Source organism: Ranitomeya variabilis, chromosome 6, assembly GCF_051348905.1.
Source record: "Ranitomeya variabilis isolate aRanVar5 chromosome 6, aRanVar5.hap1, whole genome shotgun sequence".
NCBI lineage: Eukaryota > Metazoa > Chordata > Amphibia > Anura > Dendrobatidae > Ranitomeya > Ranitomeya variabilis.
Window position 1 is genome coordinate 559,647,501 of NC_135237.1, and position 20,563 is coordinate 559,668,063.

Consider the following 20,563-nt stretch of genomic DNA (forward strand, 5'->3'; position numbering starts at 1 on the left):
GGCTATTTGCCGTGAAACGCTTGATTGTTCGGTGATCACGCTTCAAAAGTTTGGCAATTTCAAGACTGCGGCATCCCTCTGCAAGACATCCACAATTGTGGACTCTTCAGAGCCCGTCAAATCTCTCTTCTGACCCATTTCGCCAAAGGAAAGGAAGTTGCCTAATAATTAAGCACACCTTATATAGGGTTCTGATGTCATTAGACAACACCCCTCCTCATTACAGAGATGCACATCACCGGATTTACTTATGTGGTAGTTGGCTCTCAGCCTGAACAGCTTGGAGTAGGACAACGTGTAAAAAGTATCATGTGATCAAAAAACAACTTGCCGAATAATTCTGCACGCAGTGTATATTCACATGTAACAGCGATAGTCCGGGACGCCCATAGATTATGGAGGACATGTGTTATCATTTTCCCCACCATATGGTGGATTGGTGGATAATACTGAAGCACAATGGAGAGGAGCGGGCAAACTCGGGAAGTCTCACTACTATTGTACAGTTTACATCAAAGATCTCGTACAGACACAAACATATCCGTCATTACACAAGGCGGGGGATGGGAGCGCGTCATACAGTAACCTCTCTGCACACAATAGTGATTTATATAAGAGTCGATGGATATTAGGATGTCACAGACTAAGGTTTAAAGCAAACAAAAAATCTATTTTAATGCTTTTATTGCCAGATGAAATCCAGTGACTATACTCAACTCATGTATAGATAAGCGGTCAAAAGAACTAATGTACAAGATGCTATAATAAATAATAATAATAATACTACTAATAATAATGAAAAATGTTTACTGTCTGTGCACATATATTCTGCTAACTCCTACAGATCCTGAGTTACATCCTATATTATACTCCAGAGCTGCACTCACTATTCTGCTGGTGCAGTCACTGTGTACATACATTACATTACTGATCCTGAGTTACATCCTGTATTATACTCCAGAGCTGCACTCACTATTCTGCTGGTGCAGTCACTGTGTTCATACATTACATTACTGATCCTGAGTTACATCCTGTATTATACCCCAGAGCTGCACTCACTATTCTGCTGGTGCAGTCACTGTGTACATACATTACATTACTGATCCTGAGTTACATCCTGTATTATTCTCCAGAGCTGCACTCACTATTCTGCTGGTGCAGTCACTGTGTACATACATTACTGATCCTGAGTTACATCCTGTATTATACCCCAGAGCTGCACTCACTATTCTGCTGCTGGTGCAGTCACTGTGTACATACATTACATTACTGATCCCGAGTTACACCCTATATTATACTCCAGAGCTGCACTCACTATTCTGCTGGTGCAGTCACTGTGTACATACATTACATTACTGATCCCGAGTTACATCCTACATTATACTCCAGAGCTGCACTCACTATTCTGCTGGTGCAGTCACTGTGTACATACATTACATTACTTTTCCTGTACTTGCCCCCTTCCTAATTTCCTATTCTTTTGCATGTTTGTCACACTTAATGTTTCAGATCACCAAACAAATTTAAGTTTTAGCCAAAAATCACACAACTAACCACAAAATACAATTTCTAAATGAAAGTCTTTTTTATTAATAGAAAAAGAAATCCAAACTTGCAGGGCACTGTGTGAAAAAGTGATTGCCCCCACCACCCCCACACTTTAAACATAAATGTAGCTCTGGTGTATCACATCTTTGGGAAGCTGAGTTATATTTCCCTAGCCACACCCAGGCCTGATTACTGCTACACTTGTTTTCAATCAAGAAATCACTTAAATGGGACCTGCCGAACAAAGTGAAGTAGACTAAAATATCCTCAAAAGTTAGACATAATGCCACAATCCAAAGAAATTCTGCATCAAATGAGAAACAAAGTAATGGAGATTTATCAGTTTGGAAAAGGTTATAAAGCCATTTCTAAAGCTTTGGGACTCCTGGGAACCACAGTGAGAACCATTATCCACAAATGGCGAAAACATAGAACAGTGATGAACCTTACCAGGAGTGGCAGGCTGACCACAATTACCACAAGAGTGCAGCGACGACTCATCCAAGACGTCACAAAAGACCCCACAATAAAACCAAAAGAACTGCAGGCCTCACTTGCCTCAGTTAAGGTCAGTGTTCATGACTCCACCATAAGAAAGAGACTGGGCAAAAATGGCCTGCGTGTCAGAGTTCCAAGATGAAAACCACCGCTGAGCAATAAGAATATACAGGCTCATCTCAGTTTTGTCAGAAAACATCTTGATGATCCCCAAGACTTTTGGGATAACACTCTGTGGACTGGGGAGAACACTCTGTGGACTGACGAGACAAAAGTTTAACTTTTTGGAAGGTGTATGTCCCATTACATCTGATGTAGAAGTAGCATAGCATTTCAGAAAAGGAACATCAAACCAACAGTAAAATATGGTGGTAATAGTGGATGGCCTGGGGCTATTTTGCTGCTTTAGGACCTGGAAGACTTGCTGTGGTATATTGAACTGTGAATTTTGCTGTCTACCAAAAAATCCTGAAGGAGAATGTCTAGCCATCTGTTCGTGACCTCAAGTTGAAGTGCACTTGGGTTATGCAGCAGAACAATGATCCAAAACACACCAGCAAGTCCACCTCTGATTGGCTTAAGAAAAACAAAATTAAGACTTTGGAGTGGCCTAGTCAAAGTCCTGACCTTAATCAGATTGAGATGCTGTGTAGTGATGAGCGAGTATACTCGTTGCTCGGGTTTTCCCAAGCACACTCGGGTGACCGCCGAGTATTTGGTAGTGTTCGGAGATTTAGCTTTCATCGCCGCAGCTGAATGATTTACAGCTACTACCTAGCCTGAGTACATGTGGGTGTTGCCTAGTTGCTAGGGAATCCCTACATATAATCAAGCTGGCTAGTAGCTGTAAATCATTCAGCTGCGGTGATGAAAACTAAATCTCCGAACACTGACAAATACTCGGAGACCACCCGAGCGTGCTCGGGAAAACCCGAGCAACAAGTACAATCGCTCATCACTAATGCTGTGGCATGACCTTCCTTACAAAGGCGATTAATGCTTGGAAACCTTGCAATGTGGCTGAATTACAACAATTCTGCAAAGATGAGTGGCTAACATTCCTCCAGAGCGTTTTAAAAGACTTACCGCAACCAGTTCTCACTTTTTCACACAGGGCCCTGTAGGTTTGGATTTCTTTTTTCCCTTAACAATAAAAACCTTCATTTATAAACTGCATTTTGTGATTACTTGTGTAATCTTTGTCTAATATTTAAATTTGCTTGGTGATCGGAAACATTTAAGTGTGACAATCATGCAAAAGAATATGAAATCAGGAAGGGGGCAAACACTTTTTCACACAACTGTACATTACATTGCTGATCCTGTATTATACTGCAGGGCTCATTATCAGTACCGGCTTATATTCTCACCTTGTTCCGTGCTGTGGTCACACTGCTCATATTAGATTTGAGAAGCTCTTTGATCACGGCGACACTGCCTTTGGCGGCTGCGATATGAGCGCACGTTGAACCCTCCATGTTGGCTGACGTCACCAGCTCCGGACGATGTTTCAGGAACAGTTTTACTACCTCAGAGTGGTCATTTTCAGCGGCGAGGTGAAGAGGGGTCTGTCCTTGCTGGAATAGTTATAGAACACAAGGATGATCGTTAATTATTTATCTCCTTATGTGATTTTAGGAAAACCTTTTAGATGAAAATGGAGAGAAATGCACTTATATTACAAAGATACAATTAAATTTGTATAAAATTTGCATCAACAATTCTGGAATTTTTTGTAGTCGTAGACAATTACATTCTGCCCGGTTTTGGTGGAAGTGTCATTATGTTATGCATAAGCACAATGATGGCAATAAACATTGTTCAAAATGATAAACATCGACATCTCCTTTCTGACTGGATCTCACGAAAATTAGGGTTTCTTACCCACATGGAGGTCTACATCAAAAGACCCTCTTGTGGTGGATCATTGACAGTTCAGCAGATTGATCCATGAGATGACCATCCAACATTGCATGAAAGTTTTCTTTTGAAGAGATGACCAGCCGGCATAATATACGTTGGAAATGAAAAATTTGGTCTTCTCAAAGAGGTGGTCTTTCGGAGACTTTTCAGGGTAGTAACAAGACATCCTACTGAGTGAATGCTACAAAACTATTTAAAGTGTGAAGAAATGTTGTATTTTCCTTTTTTTTAGTTTAGAATTTACTAAAACTTTGTGATAAGCTTAGGGATCAGTGTGGTCTCCAGGGACTGTCTGCTTTGCAAACTCATTTTGGTCAGTCCCAACTTTAATCCGGAAGTTTGAGGAAATTCTTTCCACATTCCAGGCAAGGTCACAGCTTGAGTGTCATTGGCGATGGAGTAGGATAATTACTGGGAGGAAAGGGAGCAGCCCAAAGGGAAGTGTACTGATCTCCGACCGAGCGAGCCATCCAGGAAGAGATACTTAATGTGAGCGGTGGTCCAGCCTTTCATGTCTGATGTGACACTTGTGATAGAAGTGCCGCCTCTGATGTCAGAGAGTAAATATTATGTAGTGGACATGCGTCACACGACACGAGAAACACATATGTGGCATTATATACGTCTGACCACACCTCGGGCTCTGCTGCCACACGAGAATTCCAACATGGCCCACAGAGGAATACCGCCTCCATATTCGCTCCATTGTAAGGCGATGCAACACTTCCTTGTCGGCAGAGTTTGTATCTTGGATGATTCCTTTGCTGGCAGCTTCCTTGCTAATTTTTCTACTCTATCCATGCACAGTCCCTTATTTGTTTTTAACCCAACTTAGGAAAGATATGTGATCACTGCCAGTCAGATGCAAAAGAAGCGGGTAACCGGTGATGCTACAGAAAAAAATGAAACCACCACCTGTCAAATCAATGGCAATGGGATTTCTAATGGCTCTTACAATATCGGCTGCGTAGACGTCGGCCTTCATGTTCAGGAGGCTGTTGCACACGTCCAGTTGACCATTCAAGGCAGCCAGGTGCAGAGGGGTCCGTTTCGTCTGCAGCATCAAAAAATAAAGAAAAGACAAAGAAACAAAAAAGGTTAAAATCTCTTTTAAAGGGGTTGTTCAGGTTTAGCTCTTTTTTATTCCACAGGTAAAGTCTTGGAAAAGTGAGCAACATCAGTTTAAGTTACCATCTACTGCTCCAACACTTCCTTTCTGCTGTCCGAGATCATTGTTGACATGGCTGCAGCCAGTTCCTTGGATCAAGTTTACTTCATCATGACAGGTGATTGGCTGCAGCGGTCACCTGCTATATTTGTGACAGGCACCACTATAGCCATGTCAACAAAGACCAGGGGTCAGAGGTGGAGAGTCAATGCTGGAGCAGCAAACAAACCTTTGGAACAGAAAAAAAAATGTGAACAACCAGTGGAGAGAATTCAGTGGTGACCCAGAGGTCATTGGGTTCTCTGTCTGGAATTTACCAATGACATGATATCAATACTGGCCAGATGGGTTTCCACAAGTAATTTGACGAGATGGTTGAAGCCATTTTGGGCGCACAGGTGAAGAGGTGTCAGACCAAGCTTGGTTTTAGCATTCACAAAGGCTTTGTGCCAGAGCAGAACGTCGGCGATCTTGTCATGGCCGTTCTCACAAGCCAGGTGTAAGGCTGCTTTGCCATGCTGCAGATGATAGGAAAAATAATGCATTATTATATATTAGAAATTACGGTATTATCTTTGTGCTTTTCTTTAATTCATTGATCAGATTTTCAGAATTCTCTATTCTGCTTCCTAATAAAATGCATCACAAAATCCAACAAAGTGATTGGACGAAACTAACAAAACATTCATCCCCCAAGCTTTAGTACCATGATCAATGAATGAGCTCACTTTATCAAATGTACATTTACAGGACACTTCTGTCCAAAATTAGGATCAGAGAGGGATTCGGGAGGGGAGCATTCATCCAAAAAAGATGGGCAGTACAGTCCATAGTACATGTCAATCCATTGACAGAGAAGAGGCAGACATCAGCAGCTGTCTTAGCACATTTGTTTTGGTGAGGATAAATGAATTAATGAATACTGGGCTTATTTCTCTAGGTATTAGTGGGTGAAAAATTTATTTAATGGACATCAGTTCCAGTTCATCACAAATTGCATTGTACCCATCACCATTAACTTAAAATGATCTGTGTGATGTGACTGTGACTAAACACATTTTTGAGATTTTTATTAATGACACTATCCTATAAAATCACAAATGTAAAAATCAACAAGCCATAAAATACTCTTTTTGGTAGCTAAAAACCATACCATACAAAAAAAGTTGGACAATTTATTTTTCCCAATAAATATTAATCCATTGGAGGACTCGGGTATTAACAGCTATCACAGCAAATCTAGCTTTGCAAGGATGAATGAAGCATGAATATAGTACTTATTTCCCTAAGTATAAGGGGGTGAAATATGTGCAGCACCCCAGAGTCCTGGTTGTTGCAGTACTGTGGCTCCGCCACTATGGGGAGCTATGGTACGTCTGATTGCACTAAGGAGTTTCTCTGACCAGGTACATTCTCACCACACTTCACACTCCGGCCACCAGGGGGGGTGGTCCTATCTAGTAGGCCACTCCTCACAACTCTGGTAAAACTGGGGGTTGGACAGGAAGACAGGGAGAAGTAGCTGGGAAGAGCTAGTGAGAGGACCTGTCAGGGATGGGGATCCTGGCAGACTCCTCAGAGCAGAACTAACCAGCAAACAACGGGAATACAGAAAAGGAGAATACCAGCAGGGGTTTTGTTGAAAGAGGCAGCACCTTGCTGAGGCGCAAACAATCGGTGGCCGGAACGCCGAGCAAGTAAGAGACTTTAAGTACATTGCAAACCACGGCAGGACAGCTAATTACAGGTTGGCTGTCTCACTTAACACCTAAGCAGACAACGGAGGCAGCTGTGGGAGAGGGGCGACTCTAGAGTCCCGGAAGAACTCCAGGCCTACCCCGTCATACGGGTGCGTCCTACCATATCACCTGGAGGACGGAGAACGAACAGTAGAGACAGAAAGAAACAGTTGTGAGGACTATCCCGGGAGCTCAGCAGGGAAGAACTACAACACACAGCGCTAGAAGGTAGATACTGATTCCCACCTGTGAGGAGAACTCCTGATGTGTCGTTGGACCGGCCGGTCTCTGAAAACCCAGTTAACAGTGCTCTGGACTGAGGTCTCCAACATCTTCAGTAAAGAGGTAAAGAGACTGCAAACTGGTGTCCTCGTTATTTACCGCGACCTGCACCATTACCACACCACTTATTGCACCGGACGTCCCCCATTGACAGACAGGGCCACGGACCGGGTCTAGCCACCGTGACAACCCCAGGACTGAGACCTAGAGGCCCGGCTCCGGGTACCCCTCGGCCCTGCGGCGGTGTGGGGGCGCTCCAACTTGGCGTCACGAACAGGATTTACTTAAGCCTGAAGAATCAGGTCATGTGTGCCTTGGAACTGTGAGTTATTGTGCTTGGACCGTACTTTATTGAAAAGACTGTGCTGTGCCATTTGCCGCCAAAATTCGCCATTGCCGCGCGCGGAGGGAGGAGCCTAGCTACGTGGGCGGGATCAGCCAAAAGAAGCGCGGAACGGAAAGCGCGGTGAGGCGCCAATCCCGGAAGAGGAACTCCAACCTCCAGCAGGTTAGTGGGAGGAAGGGACGGCCATGTCCGAGTCGGGAAGAGAGGAGGTGGCGGTCGCAGCCGCGGACGCAGGGGCAGCTCCGGTCCCCGCAGCGGGCGAAGCCGCGGCCCTAATACCACCACTGACTGCCGCAGAACCCGCTGCCCCCATCAGCCAGTCGGACACTGCCGCTAATGCAAAAGCCATAATGCCCTTCTCCATGCCCTACCTGCCCGGAGCGGCCTGGCTCCCACGATACTCTGGGGAGGCGCATACGTTCACTGACTTTAAAGAAGGGCTCTGCAGCCTGCTCGAGTTCTATCCCCTAACCAAGCCCCAGAAGGTCCATATGATAACCGGCCAACTCTTTGGGGCGGCTCTGAGAGAATTGAAATCCTGGCCCGCTGAGGATAAAGGAACTGCACAACAGATTTTTGCCAAGCTTAAAGCCACCTTTGATACTCGCACTGCTACAGAGATTAAACTGACTTTTTATGGATGCAAACAAAAGTCACAGGATAGCTTGCGGGACTATGCCCTTAATCTCCAGGAAGCGATGCGGGCCATTAAGCAGAGTGACCCCGGCAGCATGCAGGATGAAGATAAAATCCTGAAGGAGCGGTTCATTGAGGGGCTCCTGTGCAGTCACCAGCGGGGCCAATTGCACTTTCTGGCCATGCAAAATCCAGACTTGACTTTTGCGCAGTTTAAAGATAAAGCTATCCAGGCATTGCAGGAGCGACAGCCCAGCCGCGCAGTACCACCCAGGCGCCCCGCTCTCACATACCACCAGGAGGTGGCATCGGATACCCCAGTTGCCACGGAGGCCGACGCCCAGAGCTTCGAGGACGACTCCCCTGCAGGACTTCGTCTCCAGATGCAAGAGCTAACCAAGAGCGTTGCTGCCCTGGCCCGGACGGTGCAGTCCCTACAGGAGGCCCCCAAAGAGAAGATCCAGTTGGCTTCCAGCCCGGAGGATGTCCCTTGGATGCGACAGAGGAGGACTCCGCCGACCAGGAGCCGGCCCGACGATCGCTTCCACCAGGATGGACGACCCATCTGCCGCCGCTGTCACCAGGTGGGCCATCTTGCAAGGTACTGTCCTTTAAACGAGCAACCCCTGGGGCAAAGGGCCAACCCCCAGGAGTAGGACGGTCAGGCCCGCAGCATTGGAGAACCAAGTATATTGGAGGACGACCAGTTCTCCCTGTAGTGATTGATGGAATCCCCTTGAATGCTTTGCTGGACACCGGTTCTCAGGTGACGACTATACCTTACGTGCTCTACAAACGGTATTGGGAGGACGCTGATATTACTCGTGGCCCTGATGATGATTTCACCATAATCGCCAGTAATGGTCAGCCATTGCCACAAGTGGGGTATAAGGAGGTCACCATCAAAGTGGGGCGGGTGGAATTGAAAGCCCAAGGGATTGTGATTGTAGATATTGATCGTCGAGAATGTAATCCCATGATGACTCTTGGTACTAATGTTATAGAAAATTGTCTTGCAGAAGTGATTGTTTTGTTGCAACAGGTGGCAGAAAACGCTGGCCACAGTGAGCAACGTGCCCTGCAGAAGGAAATCAGAGCTCTGATGCAGAGACAGCAGGTAGAGCTGACTGGTGGTGAGATTGGTCGTGTCACTGTAAGTGATTCAAACCCCATCGTGATACCTCCCAAGAGTGAAATGTTAATATGGTGTCGAGCAGCCATAGGCCTCAGGGGTAAGGACTACCAGGCCTTGGTAGAACCTGTATATTCAGACAATAGGCCTACTGTTCTGACAGCCCGGGGGGTGGTAGACGTCCGACAGGGGAGAGTGCCTGTACGTGTACTCAATTGTGGGGAGGAAGAGGTCCACCTAACCAAGTATACTACGCTCGCCAAACTGTTCACTGTCAATAATAGTGTAATACAGACACCTGAACCCTTGGGCCCGTCAAACGTGGCGGAGAACAAAGGTTCTGCAGAGCACTCGAAAGATTGGTGTCGGGAATTGCATGTGGGCACTGACTCTACCCCATCTCATCAAATACAGGGGGCTTACAGGGTGGTACACGAGTACGAACAGGTATTCAGCAAACACCCCTCAGATTTTGGGCAGGTGAAAGGGATCCAACATCACATCCCCACGGGAGATCATCGACCCATAAAAGAGAGATATCGCCCTGTACCCCCAGCTCATTACCAGTGTGCCAAGGACATGTTGCGGGAAATGAAGGAGGCTGGGGTGGTGAGAGACAGCTGTAGCCCCTGGGCGGCTCCGTTAGTCCTTGTTAAAAAGAAAGATGGTACAATGAGGATGTGTGTTGATTACAGACAGTTGAATCGCATTACACATAAGGACGCATACCCACTGCCCAGGATAGAGGAGTCTCTGGCTGCTTTAAAATCTGCTAACTATTTCTCTACCTTAGATCTCACCAGTGGGTACTGGCAGGTTCCTGTGGCGGAGGCGGACAAGGAAAAGACGGCCTTCACGACGCCAATGGGCCTCTGTGAGTTCAACTACATGCCCTTCGGATTGTGCAATGCTCCCGGAACGTTCCAGAGGATGATGGAGAGCTGCCTGGGACACCTGAACTTTGAAACCGTGCTGCTATATCTGGATGACGTCATAGTCTTCTCTAAAACCTACGAAGACCATCTGAAGCACCTGGCCGAGGTGTTTGAAGCCTTGTCCAAATTCGGCCTAAAAGTGAAACCGTCCAAGTGTCATCTGCTGAAACCAAAAGTGCAGTACCTGGGCCATGTGGTGAGCGCTGAAGGAGTGGCCCCAGACCCCGACAAGGTCACAGTGATCCAGGACTGGCCAAAGCCTAGTGACCTCCACGAAGTCCGGCAGTTCCTCGGGTTGGTAGGTTACTACCGGAGATTCATTAAAGATTTCACCAAGAAGGCCGCACCCTTGCAAAATCTGCTGGTGGGCCAACCAAAGAAGACCAAGGGGAGGAAAACCCCCTTTGATTGGAACGAAGAGCTGGAGGAATCCTTCACCTGCTTGAAGTCGGCGCTGACGGGGGAAGAGGTACTGGCTTACCCCGAATACGACCAACCGTTTGTGCTGTACACAGATGCCAGTAATGTGGGACTAGGAGCCGTGCTGTCTCAGGTCCAGAACGGCAAGGAAAGAGTGATCGCTTACGCCAGCAGGAAACTCCGTCCCACGGAAAGGAACCCTGACAACTACAGTTCCTTCAAACTGGAATTCCTTGCCCTTGTCTGGGCAGTGACGGAGAGGTTTAAGCACTACCTGGCTTCCGCGAAATTCACCGTCTTCACGGACAACAATCCGCTAACGCATCTGGATACCGCCAAACTCGGGGCCTTGGAACAGCGGTGGATGGCCCGGCTGTCCAACTATGATTTCACCATCAAATATCGGGCAGGGCACCAGAATGCCAATGCCGATGCTTTGTCCCGAATGCCCAATTTACCAGAAGTGGGAGAAGACCCGGAGGCACTTGAAGAGGTGGAGCTGCCTGCCTTCCATCGCCCCAAAGCCACTCAGAGCTCTCACCACGTGAAGAACAGGCACAAGAACCAACCGGATGCCACGCTGAATCCCCTGCCCCACCACGGATGGGCAGAAACCCAGGATAGTGACCCCGCGGTCCGTCAGGTGAAGGAGCTCTTGACGCAGGCTGGGTTGCACCCTGGCCCAGATGATCCACAAGAAACCCAACAGCTGTGGAAGGGAAGAAGCAAGCTGTTTATCCATGATGGCAAGCTGTGCAGGAGGAGCATCGACCCACGTACTCATGAATTGGTGTGGCAGATAGTGGTGCCAAGGCGAGATGCGCCCATGGTTCTGGGAGCCTACCATGATGGAGCCGGACACTTCGGATGGAAGAAGCTGGAGAAGCTACTCCGAGGGAGGTTCTATTGGATTGGCATGAAGAGAACCATTGAGAAGTGGTGTCGGGAGTGTGGTCCATGTAGTCTGCGCAGAAAGGACCGTGACAGCCAACGGGCCCCCCTGCGGCCTATCATCACCAAACGGCCGCTTGAACTGGTCGCGCTGGATCATGTGAAGCTGACACCTAGCCGGTCGGGCTATATCTACGCCCTTACCATCGTGGACCACTACTCCAGGTTTCTGGTGGTTGTGCCTGTTAAAGATCTAACGGCCAGGACTGCCGCCAGGGCCTTCCAGCAGCACTTTTGTAGGCCCCATGGCTACCCAGAGAAGGTACTGACCGACCAGGGACCTGCCTTTGAAGCAGAAGTATTCCAAGAATTCTGCCAGTTGTACGGGTGTAAGAAGATCAGAACTACACCGTACCACCCTCAAACCAACGGGATGTGCGAGAAGATGAACCAGGTAGTAATCGATTTATTGAAGACCTTGCCTGTGGAGGAACGGAATCTGTGGCCGACAAAGTTGCCTGACTTGGTGGATATGTACAACCACATCCCAGTAAGTTCCACCAACTGTACTCCAGCGTACCTGATGCGAGGAAGGTCTAGTCGGTTACCCGTTGATCTGGACATGGGGGTCCTAGTACCCGAAGATACCTCGCCGGATGCGGATTGGGATGCAGAAAGGCAGCGAAGGTACCGCAAAGTGCAAGAGTGTGTGGAGAGAAGTCTCGCCCAGGCTAGGCAGAGGCAAGAAAGGGACTACAACCAACACGCTCCTGCGATTCCCCTGTCACCTGGTGAGCAAGTGCTTAAACGAAAGAGGAGGTTACACAAGCTCGATGACCAATGGGAAGCGGAACCGTATACCATCTTGCCATCCGACTTCGACAACACTAAGGTCTGTCTCATTAGCAAGGACAAAGGGGAGACCTCGACAGCGGTATCCAGGGATCACCTTAAGGTCTGCCCCGATAAATTGAAAGAGAGGGGCACGGCCCCAGAAATCTCCCCGCCGGTGGAAAAGGAGAAAATGTTCCATACTGTCCTTGGTGACTTTCCCCAGTCCTGGACTCTGATAAACCAAGCAGTTGCGGTACCTGTTGTAATGTTTGAACAGCCGGACCCGCCAGAAACAATGGTGGAACCAGATCATCCGGCCCCGCAACCTCAACAAGCCTTGCCTGAAGAAGCCATGCCAACCGTTGAACCGGCAAATCCTCCCTCTGCTATCAGTGAGCCTGCCGTACCCACTGTTGATAGCAGCAGTTCTGAGAGCCCCAACCTGCCAGTGCTACCCAGACTCACTAGAAGTGTAGTTAGAAGACAGCGCACTACACCAGCGGTAGCAAGCATAGCGGGCCCTGTTAGGCCAATAGCAACCCCTGCGCTGCGAAGGTCCACACGCAGCACACAGAACCAAACTCCCCTCCGCTACAAAATGTGGAGGTATTGATAAGGGCTGCTATTTCATTAAAAATGTTTGTATGCATATCTTTTTGTTACAGGTTGTTAAAATGGACAATAGAGTAATGGACAGTGAATTGCTCAAAAACTTTCATAAGGGGGACCCCTTTGTTTACCCGGGGTCCCCGCTGTTTCAACCACTGAACTGAGAGTCATAAACTGTGCATGACCTAACTTTTGCAACGTTCAAGAATCCTCACCTCCCGTAAAGGGAAGCATTGTTATGTTCAATTGTTATGCTATTTCAAAAGTTTGTGTGTTTCCTGTTAACATGTATTATTGTTCTTGTTTTCCCAGTCCCGGAGTACTGGATTTAACCGGGGGGGAGTGCAGCACCCCAGAGTCCTGGTTGTTGCAGTACTGTGGCTCCGCCACTATGGGGAGCTATGGTACGTCTGATTGCACTAAGGAGTTTCTCTGACCAGGTACATTCTCACCACACTTCACACTCCGGCCACCAGGGGGGGTGGTCCTATCTAGTAGGCCACTCCTCACAACTCTGGTAAAACTGGGGGTTGGACAGGAAGACAGGGAGAAGTAGCTGGGAAGAGCTAGTGAGAGGACCTGTCAGGGATGGGGCTCCTGGCAGACTCCTCAGAGCAGAACTAACCAGCAAACAACGGGAATACAGAAAAGGAGAATACCAGCAGGGGTTTTGTTGAAAGAGGCAGCACCTTGCTGAGGCGCAAACAATCGGTGGCCGGAACGCCGAGCAAGTAAGAGACTTTAAGTACATTGCAAACCACGGCAGGACAGCTAATTACAGGTTGGCTGTCTCACTTAACACCTAAGCAGACAACGGAGGCAGCTGTGGGAGAGGGGCGACTCTAGAGTCCCGGAAGAACTCCAGGCCTACCCCGTCATACGGGTGCGTCCTACCATATCACCTGGAGGACGGAGAACGAACAGTAGAGACAGAAAGAAACAGTTGTGAGGACTATCCCGGGAGCTCAGCAGGGAAGAACTACAACACACAGCGCTAGAAGGTAGATACTGATTCCCACCTGTGAGGAGAACTCCTGATGTGTCGTTGGACCGGCCGGTCTCTGAAAACCCAGTTAACAGTGCTCTGGACTGAGGTCTCCAACATCTTCAGTAAAGAGGTAAAGAGACTGCAAACTGGTGTCCTCGTTATTTACCGCGACCTGCACCATTACCACACCACTTATTGCACCGGACGTCCCCCATTGACAGACAGGGCCACGGACCGGGTCTAGCCACCGTGACAACCCCAGGACTGAGACCTAGAGGCCCGGCTCCGGGTACCCCTCGGCCCTGCGGCGGTGTGGGGGCGCTCCATATGTATGGGATGAATAATCAAAAATTGCATTGTACATATAACCATGATTACATTGGGTGGAACTTATCAAGGCTGTTTTCATCTTAACACTGCTCTTAACACTTTTAAAAAGTGGTCAGGGAAGTGGACGTGGTTAGTTAGGTAAATAGGTCTTGCATGATGTCTGAATTCCATCTTTGAAAAAAAAAATTCAATTTTCACTTCAGTGAGAGGTGGCTTAAAAAAAGAAAAACATTCTACTAAATTTAACAAACAATGTGCAAAACTTTATATATTTGGTTTTAATAAAGACAGCATAAGCACAAGGAAAACTAACTATCCCATTAGATACATTTATCCCAAAAATTATAGGTTTGGTGTTACTGTGAGGTTATACTATGCTATACAACCCTACAAATCAAATAATTAACTTCTCTAGTTTTCCCTATTTCTTATGTCTTATACAATTCCAAATGTACTAGACAACAAGCCATAAGAAAAATATGGGAAGTTTAGTTTCGATGATAAAGTTGTCAGATCATTGGAAGATACCGATAGAAGAGACAGGCAACAGCAATGTTTTGTGAGGACAAGCAAGTAATGGATACTATACTAAACTCCCTATGTATCAGAGGGTGAAAAGTACATTTAATGTGACCTAATCATCAGATTATCAAGAACTGCATTGCCCATTTCACTATGATAAGTTAAATAGCCTTAAACTACTGATGTCCACAGTGTCGTGATGTATCGTCATGAATAGATTTATTCTGCTCACAACAAAAGGAGAAAGAAAAAGTGTAAAGAGCTGATAGATCTCATTCAGTAAGAACAATGGATTCAAGCAAGAAACTTGAGTGGAAGCAAAATTTCAAAAGTTTTTACTTGAAGGGTTATTTTTGTTTTCGCTGTGGAATAAAGTGGGGTAATGTGACAGTATATTGGGGCCTTGTGGTATACTACCTCATCAAACACATCCACTCTCGCATGATTCTGCAACAGGATCTTCACAATGCCGATATGACCTCTCTCCGCAGCCACAAGCAATGGCGACCATCCGTTCTACAACAAAACAGGGGAAAATTAAGGCTCTAATGTTCTTATTTATTTCCATCCTCACTGGGCCGAGAAGTAATTAGGAAATCAATGTTTATTATTTCTAACATGTTCTGCTAGAAAAATAACCATGTATGAAATAGGAACCAGTGTGAAAATACACATCAATAACCTATGACAAAACCTTTCCTTTACAGCTTAGATCATAACAAAATCAGCCGCCAAAGATTATTATTCACTTTATCTCAAATTACAAAATAATGGCATGAAAAAAAAAAATTATTCACATTTACGCCAAAGTTGAAATGTTATTGTACATAGTAATGGCAACTACTGCATGGCACGACAGTATGCTGTAACCAAAACGCAGCACTCCAAAAAGGCTAATTAGTACATACAGCGCACCTCAATATATGTCACTACTCACTCCCTAAGACATTAGGGGGATACAATGTTCATATTAACTGTAGAATGTATATTGCCACCATTTTATCTTCAACACCCAAGTATAACACATACACACGTGGTCAAAATTGTTGGTGCCTCTCATTAATGACAGAAAAACCCACAATGGTCACAGAAACACAGTAACTTGAATCTGACAAAAGTAATAATAAATAAAAAGGATCTATGAAAATGAACAAATGAAAGTCAGACATTGCTAGTCAGCCATGCTTCCACAGAATTTTTATAAAAATAAAACTCATGAAATTGGCCTGGACAGAACTTAATATTTTAATCACTGCAATCAGACGATTCCTGTAACTGTCGATGAGACTTCTGCGCCTCTCGACAGGTATTTTGGCCCAGTCCTCAAGAGCAAACCGCTCCAGTTCTCGTGTGTGAAGGTCGCCTTTTTCCAGACGACATGTTTCAGCTCTTTCCAAAGATGCTCAATAGGATTTAGATCGAGGCTCATAGACGGCCACTTCAGAATAGTCCAGTGTTTTCCTATTAGCCATTCTTGGGTGTTTTTAGCTGTGTATTTTGGGTCATTATCCTGTTGCAAGACCAATGACCTGTGACTGAGACCAAGCTTTTTGACACTGGGCAGCACATTTCTCTCTAGAATCCCTTGATAGTCTTGAGATTTCATTGTACCCTGCACAGATTCTAGACACCATGTGCCAGATGCAACAAAGCAGCCCCAGAACATAACAGAGCCTCCTCCATGTTGCACAGTAGGGACAGTGTTCTTTTCTTGATATGCTTCATTTTTCCAACTGTGAACATAGAACTGATGTGCCTTGCCAAAAAGTTCCATTTTTGTCTCATCTGTCCATAGGACATTCTCCCAGAAGGTTTGTGGCTTGTCAACATCTAGTTTGGCAAACTCCAGTCTGGCTTTTTTATGATTTTTTTTTCAACAATGGTGTCCTCCTTGGTCGTCTCCCATGAAGTCCACTTTGGCTCATACAATGACAGATGGTGCGATCTGACACTGATGTTCCTTGAGCTTGATGTCCACCTTTAATCTGTTTAGAAGTTTTTCTGGGCTCTTGTTACCATTCGTATTATCCATTTGATTTGCCATCAATGTTCCTCCTGCGGCCAAGTCCAGGGAGGTCGGCTACAGTCCCATGGATCTTACATTTCTGAATAATATGTGCAGCTGTAGTCACAGGAACATCAAGCTGCTTGGAGATGGTCTTATAACTTTTACCTGTAACATGTTTGCCTATAATTTACTTTCTAGTCTCCTGAGACAACTCTTTCCTTCGCTTCCTCTGGTCCATGTTGAGTGTGATACACACCGTGTCACCAAACAGCACAGTGAGTATCTGAAGCCCTATATACCGGCCACTCACTGATTCCAGGATTATAGACACCTGTGTACTGTCTCCTATGTACAAGAATATAACTACTATAATACTGCTCCTATGTACAAGAATATAACTACTATAATACTGCTCCTATGTACAAGAATATAACTACTATAATACTGCTCCTATATATAAGAATATAACTACTATAATACTGCCCCCTATGTTGTGAATTTGGTTTCTGGGCTCCCCCGGTGGTCACTGGTGGTACTGCACTTGTGTGCTTCATCTTCTCTGTTCACCTGTTTCCATCAGGATGTGGGAGTTTTCTATTTAACCTTGCTCCTCAGTCATTTCTATGCCGGCCAACAATGTTACCAGAAGCCTTTCTGTTGCATGTTCCTGCTCCTAGACTACTATCAGCTAAGTTGGACTTTGAGTCCTAAGTTTGTTTTGCATTTTTGTTCCAGTTCTCTGTGATTGAATATTTCTGAGGCTGGAAGCTCTTGTGAGCTGAAATTGCCACTCTGGTGTCATGAGTTGATATTAGAGTCTTAAAGTAATTTCAGGATGGTGTTTTGAAAGGGTTTTTCAGCTGACTGTGTAGTTCCCTTTTCTGTCTTCCTACTATCTAGTAAGCGGACCTCAATTTGCTAAACCTATTTTCATACTTCGTATGTCAATTTCCTCTGAAATCACCGACAATATATGTGGGGGCTACTGTCTGCCTTTCGGGGAAAATTTCTCTAGAGGTAAGTCAGGTCTGTATTTTCCTCTGCTAGGGTCAGTCAGTCCTCCGGCTGGCGCTGGGCGTCTAGGGATAAAACGTAGGCACGCTACCCGGCCACTGTTAGTTGTGCGGTAGGTTTAGCTCACAGTCAGCTCGAGTTCCCATCTTCCAAGAGCTAGTCCTTTTGTATGCTTTACTACGTTCTCTTGCCATTGAGAACCATGACAGTTTGGCCGGCCAAGGGTTAAAATAATTTGCAGAAGAAAGGAGAGAAAAGAACCCTGCAGAGATTTTTTTTTTTCTTTTTTCTGAGTTTGCTCATTAGTTGATTCACTTGCATCTCTGCTTACTGCAGCCTTCATCTCTCTCTCCTTCTAATCCTTGAATGGTTCTGATTTCACCTGATAAAAATGGATCAGCAGAGTTTAGCTACAGGTTTGAATAATCTCGCTATGAAGGTTCAAAGTTTGCAGGATTTTGTAATTCATGCTCCTATATCTGAACCTAGAATTCCTTTACCTGAATTTTTCTCCGGGGATAGATCTCGCTTCCAGAATTTCAAACATAATTGTAAATTATTTTTGTCTCTGAGATCTCGCTCCGCTGGAGATCCTGCACAGCAGGTCAGGATTGTAATTTCCTTGCTCCGGGGCGACCCTCAGGATTGGGCATTTGCTTTGGCGCCAGGGGATCCTGCGTTGCTCAATGTGGATGCGTTTTTCCTGGCATTGGGGTTGCTTTATGAGGAACCTCATTTAGAGATTCAGGCTGAAAAAACCTTGATGGCCCTGTCTCAGGGGCAAGATGAGGCTGAAATATACTGCCAAAAATGTCGCAAGTGGTCTGTGCTTGCTCAGTGGAATGAGTGCGCCCTGGCGGCGAATTTCAGAGAGGGTCTCTCTGATGCCATTAAAGATGTTATGGTGGGGTTCGCTGTGCCTACAGGTCTGAATGAGTCCATGACAATGGCCATTCAGATTGATCAGCGTTTGCGGGAGCGCAAACCTGTGCACCATTTGGCGGTGTCTACTGAGAAGGCGCCAGAGATTATGCAATGTGATAGAATTCTGTCCAGAAGCGAACGACAGAATTTTAGGCGAAAAAATGGGTTGTGCTTCTATTGTGGTGATTCAACTCATGTTATATCAGCATGCTCTAAACGTACTAAGAAGGTTGATAAGTCTGTTTCAATTGGCATTTTACAGTCTAAGTTTATTCTATCTGTGACCCTGATTTTCTCTTTATCGTCTATTACCGCGGACGCCTATGTCGACTCTGGCGCCGCTTTGAGTCTTATGGATTGGTCCTTTGCCAAACGCTGTGGGTTTAATTTAGAGCCTCTGGAAGTTCCTATACCTCTGAAGGGTATTGACTCCACGCCATTGGCTAGTAATAAACCACAATACTGGACACAAGTGACTATGCGTATTAATCCGGATCACCAGGAGATTATTCGCTTCCTTGTGTTGTATAATCTACATGATGTGTTGGTGCTCGGATTACCATGGTTACAATCTCATAACCCAGTCCTTGACTGGAAAGCAATGTCTGTGTTAAGCTGGGGATGTCAGGGGACTCATGGGGACGTACCTTTGGTTTCCATTTCGTCATCTATTCCCTCTGAGATTCCGGAATTTTTATCTGATTATCGTGACGTTTTTGAGGAGCCTAAACTTGGTTCACTACCTCCGCACAGAGATTGCGATTGTACTATAGATCTGATTCCGGGCAGTAAGTTTCCAAAGGGTCGTTTATTTAATCTATCTGTGCCTGAACATGCTGCTATGCGGGAATATATTAAGGAGTCCTTGGAAAAGGGACATATTCGTCCTTCGTCATCTCCTTTAGGAGCCGGTTTTTTCTTTGTGGCTAAGAAAGACGGCTCTTTGAGGCCGTGTATTGATTATCGGCTTTTGAATAAAATCACGGTTAAATATCAGTATCCTTTGCCACTGCTTACTGATTTGTTTGCTCGAATAAAGGGGGCCAAGTGGTTCTCTAAGATTGATCTTCGTGGGGCGTATAATTTAGTGCGAATTAAGCAGGGGGATGAGTGGAAAACCGCATTTAATACGCCCGAGGGCCACTTTGAGTATTTGGTGATGCCTTTTGGTCTTTCAAATGCCCCTTCAGTCTTTCAGTCTTTTATGCATGACATTTTCCGTGAATATTTGGATAAATTTATGATTGTGTATCTGGATGATATTTTGATTTTTTCGGATGACTGGGACTCTCATGTCCAACAGGTCAGGAGGGTTTTTCAGGTTTTGCGCTCTAATTCCTTGTGTGTAAAGGGTTCTAAGTGTGTTTTTGGTGTTCAAAAGATTTCGTTTTTGGGGTACATTTTTTCCCCCTCTTCCATTGAGATGGACCCTGTCAAGGTTCAGGCTATTTGTGATTGGACGCAACCCTCTTCTCTTAAGAGCCTTCAGAAGTTTTTGGGCTTTGCTAATTTTTATCGTCGATTTATAACTGGTTTTTCTGATGTTGCTAAGCCGTTGACTGATTTGACTAAGAAGGGTGCTGATGTTGCTGATTGGTCCCCTGCTGCTGTGGAGGCCTTTCGGGAGCTTAAGCGCCGCTTTTCTTCCGCCCCTGTATTGCGTCAGCCTGATGTTACTCTTCCTTTTCAGGTTGAGGTCGACGCTTCAGAAATCGGAGCTGGGGCGGTTTTGTCGCAGAAAAGTTCCGACTGCTCCGTGATGAGACCTTGCGCGTTCTTTTCTCGTAAATTTTCGCCCGCTGAGCGAAATTATGAT

General features: G+C 45.9%; 1 protein-coding gene across 1 annotated transcript in view; it reads right to left on the minus strand.

The window, feature by feature from the left end:
* The window catches only part of LOC143783081 (uncharacterized), a 76,141-nt gene that overhangs the window by 24,212 nt on the left and 31,366 nt on the right, over positions 1-20,563 (minus strand). Inside the window, exons 16-19 of the mRNA XM_077271317.1 lie at positions 15,219-15,317; positions 5,455-5,655; positions 4,925-5,023; positions 3,417-3,623 (exon numbers count right to left, since the gene is read on the minus strand). Of these exons, the coding sequence (XP_077127432.1) occupies positions 3,417-3,623; positions 4,925-5,023; positions 5,455-5,655; positions 15,219-15,317 (606 nt within the window). The remainder of the gene's footprint in view (positions 1-3,416; positions 3,624-4,924; positions 5,024-5,454; positions 5,656-15,218; positions 15,318-20,563) is intronic.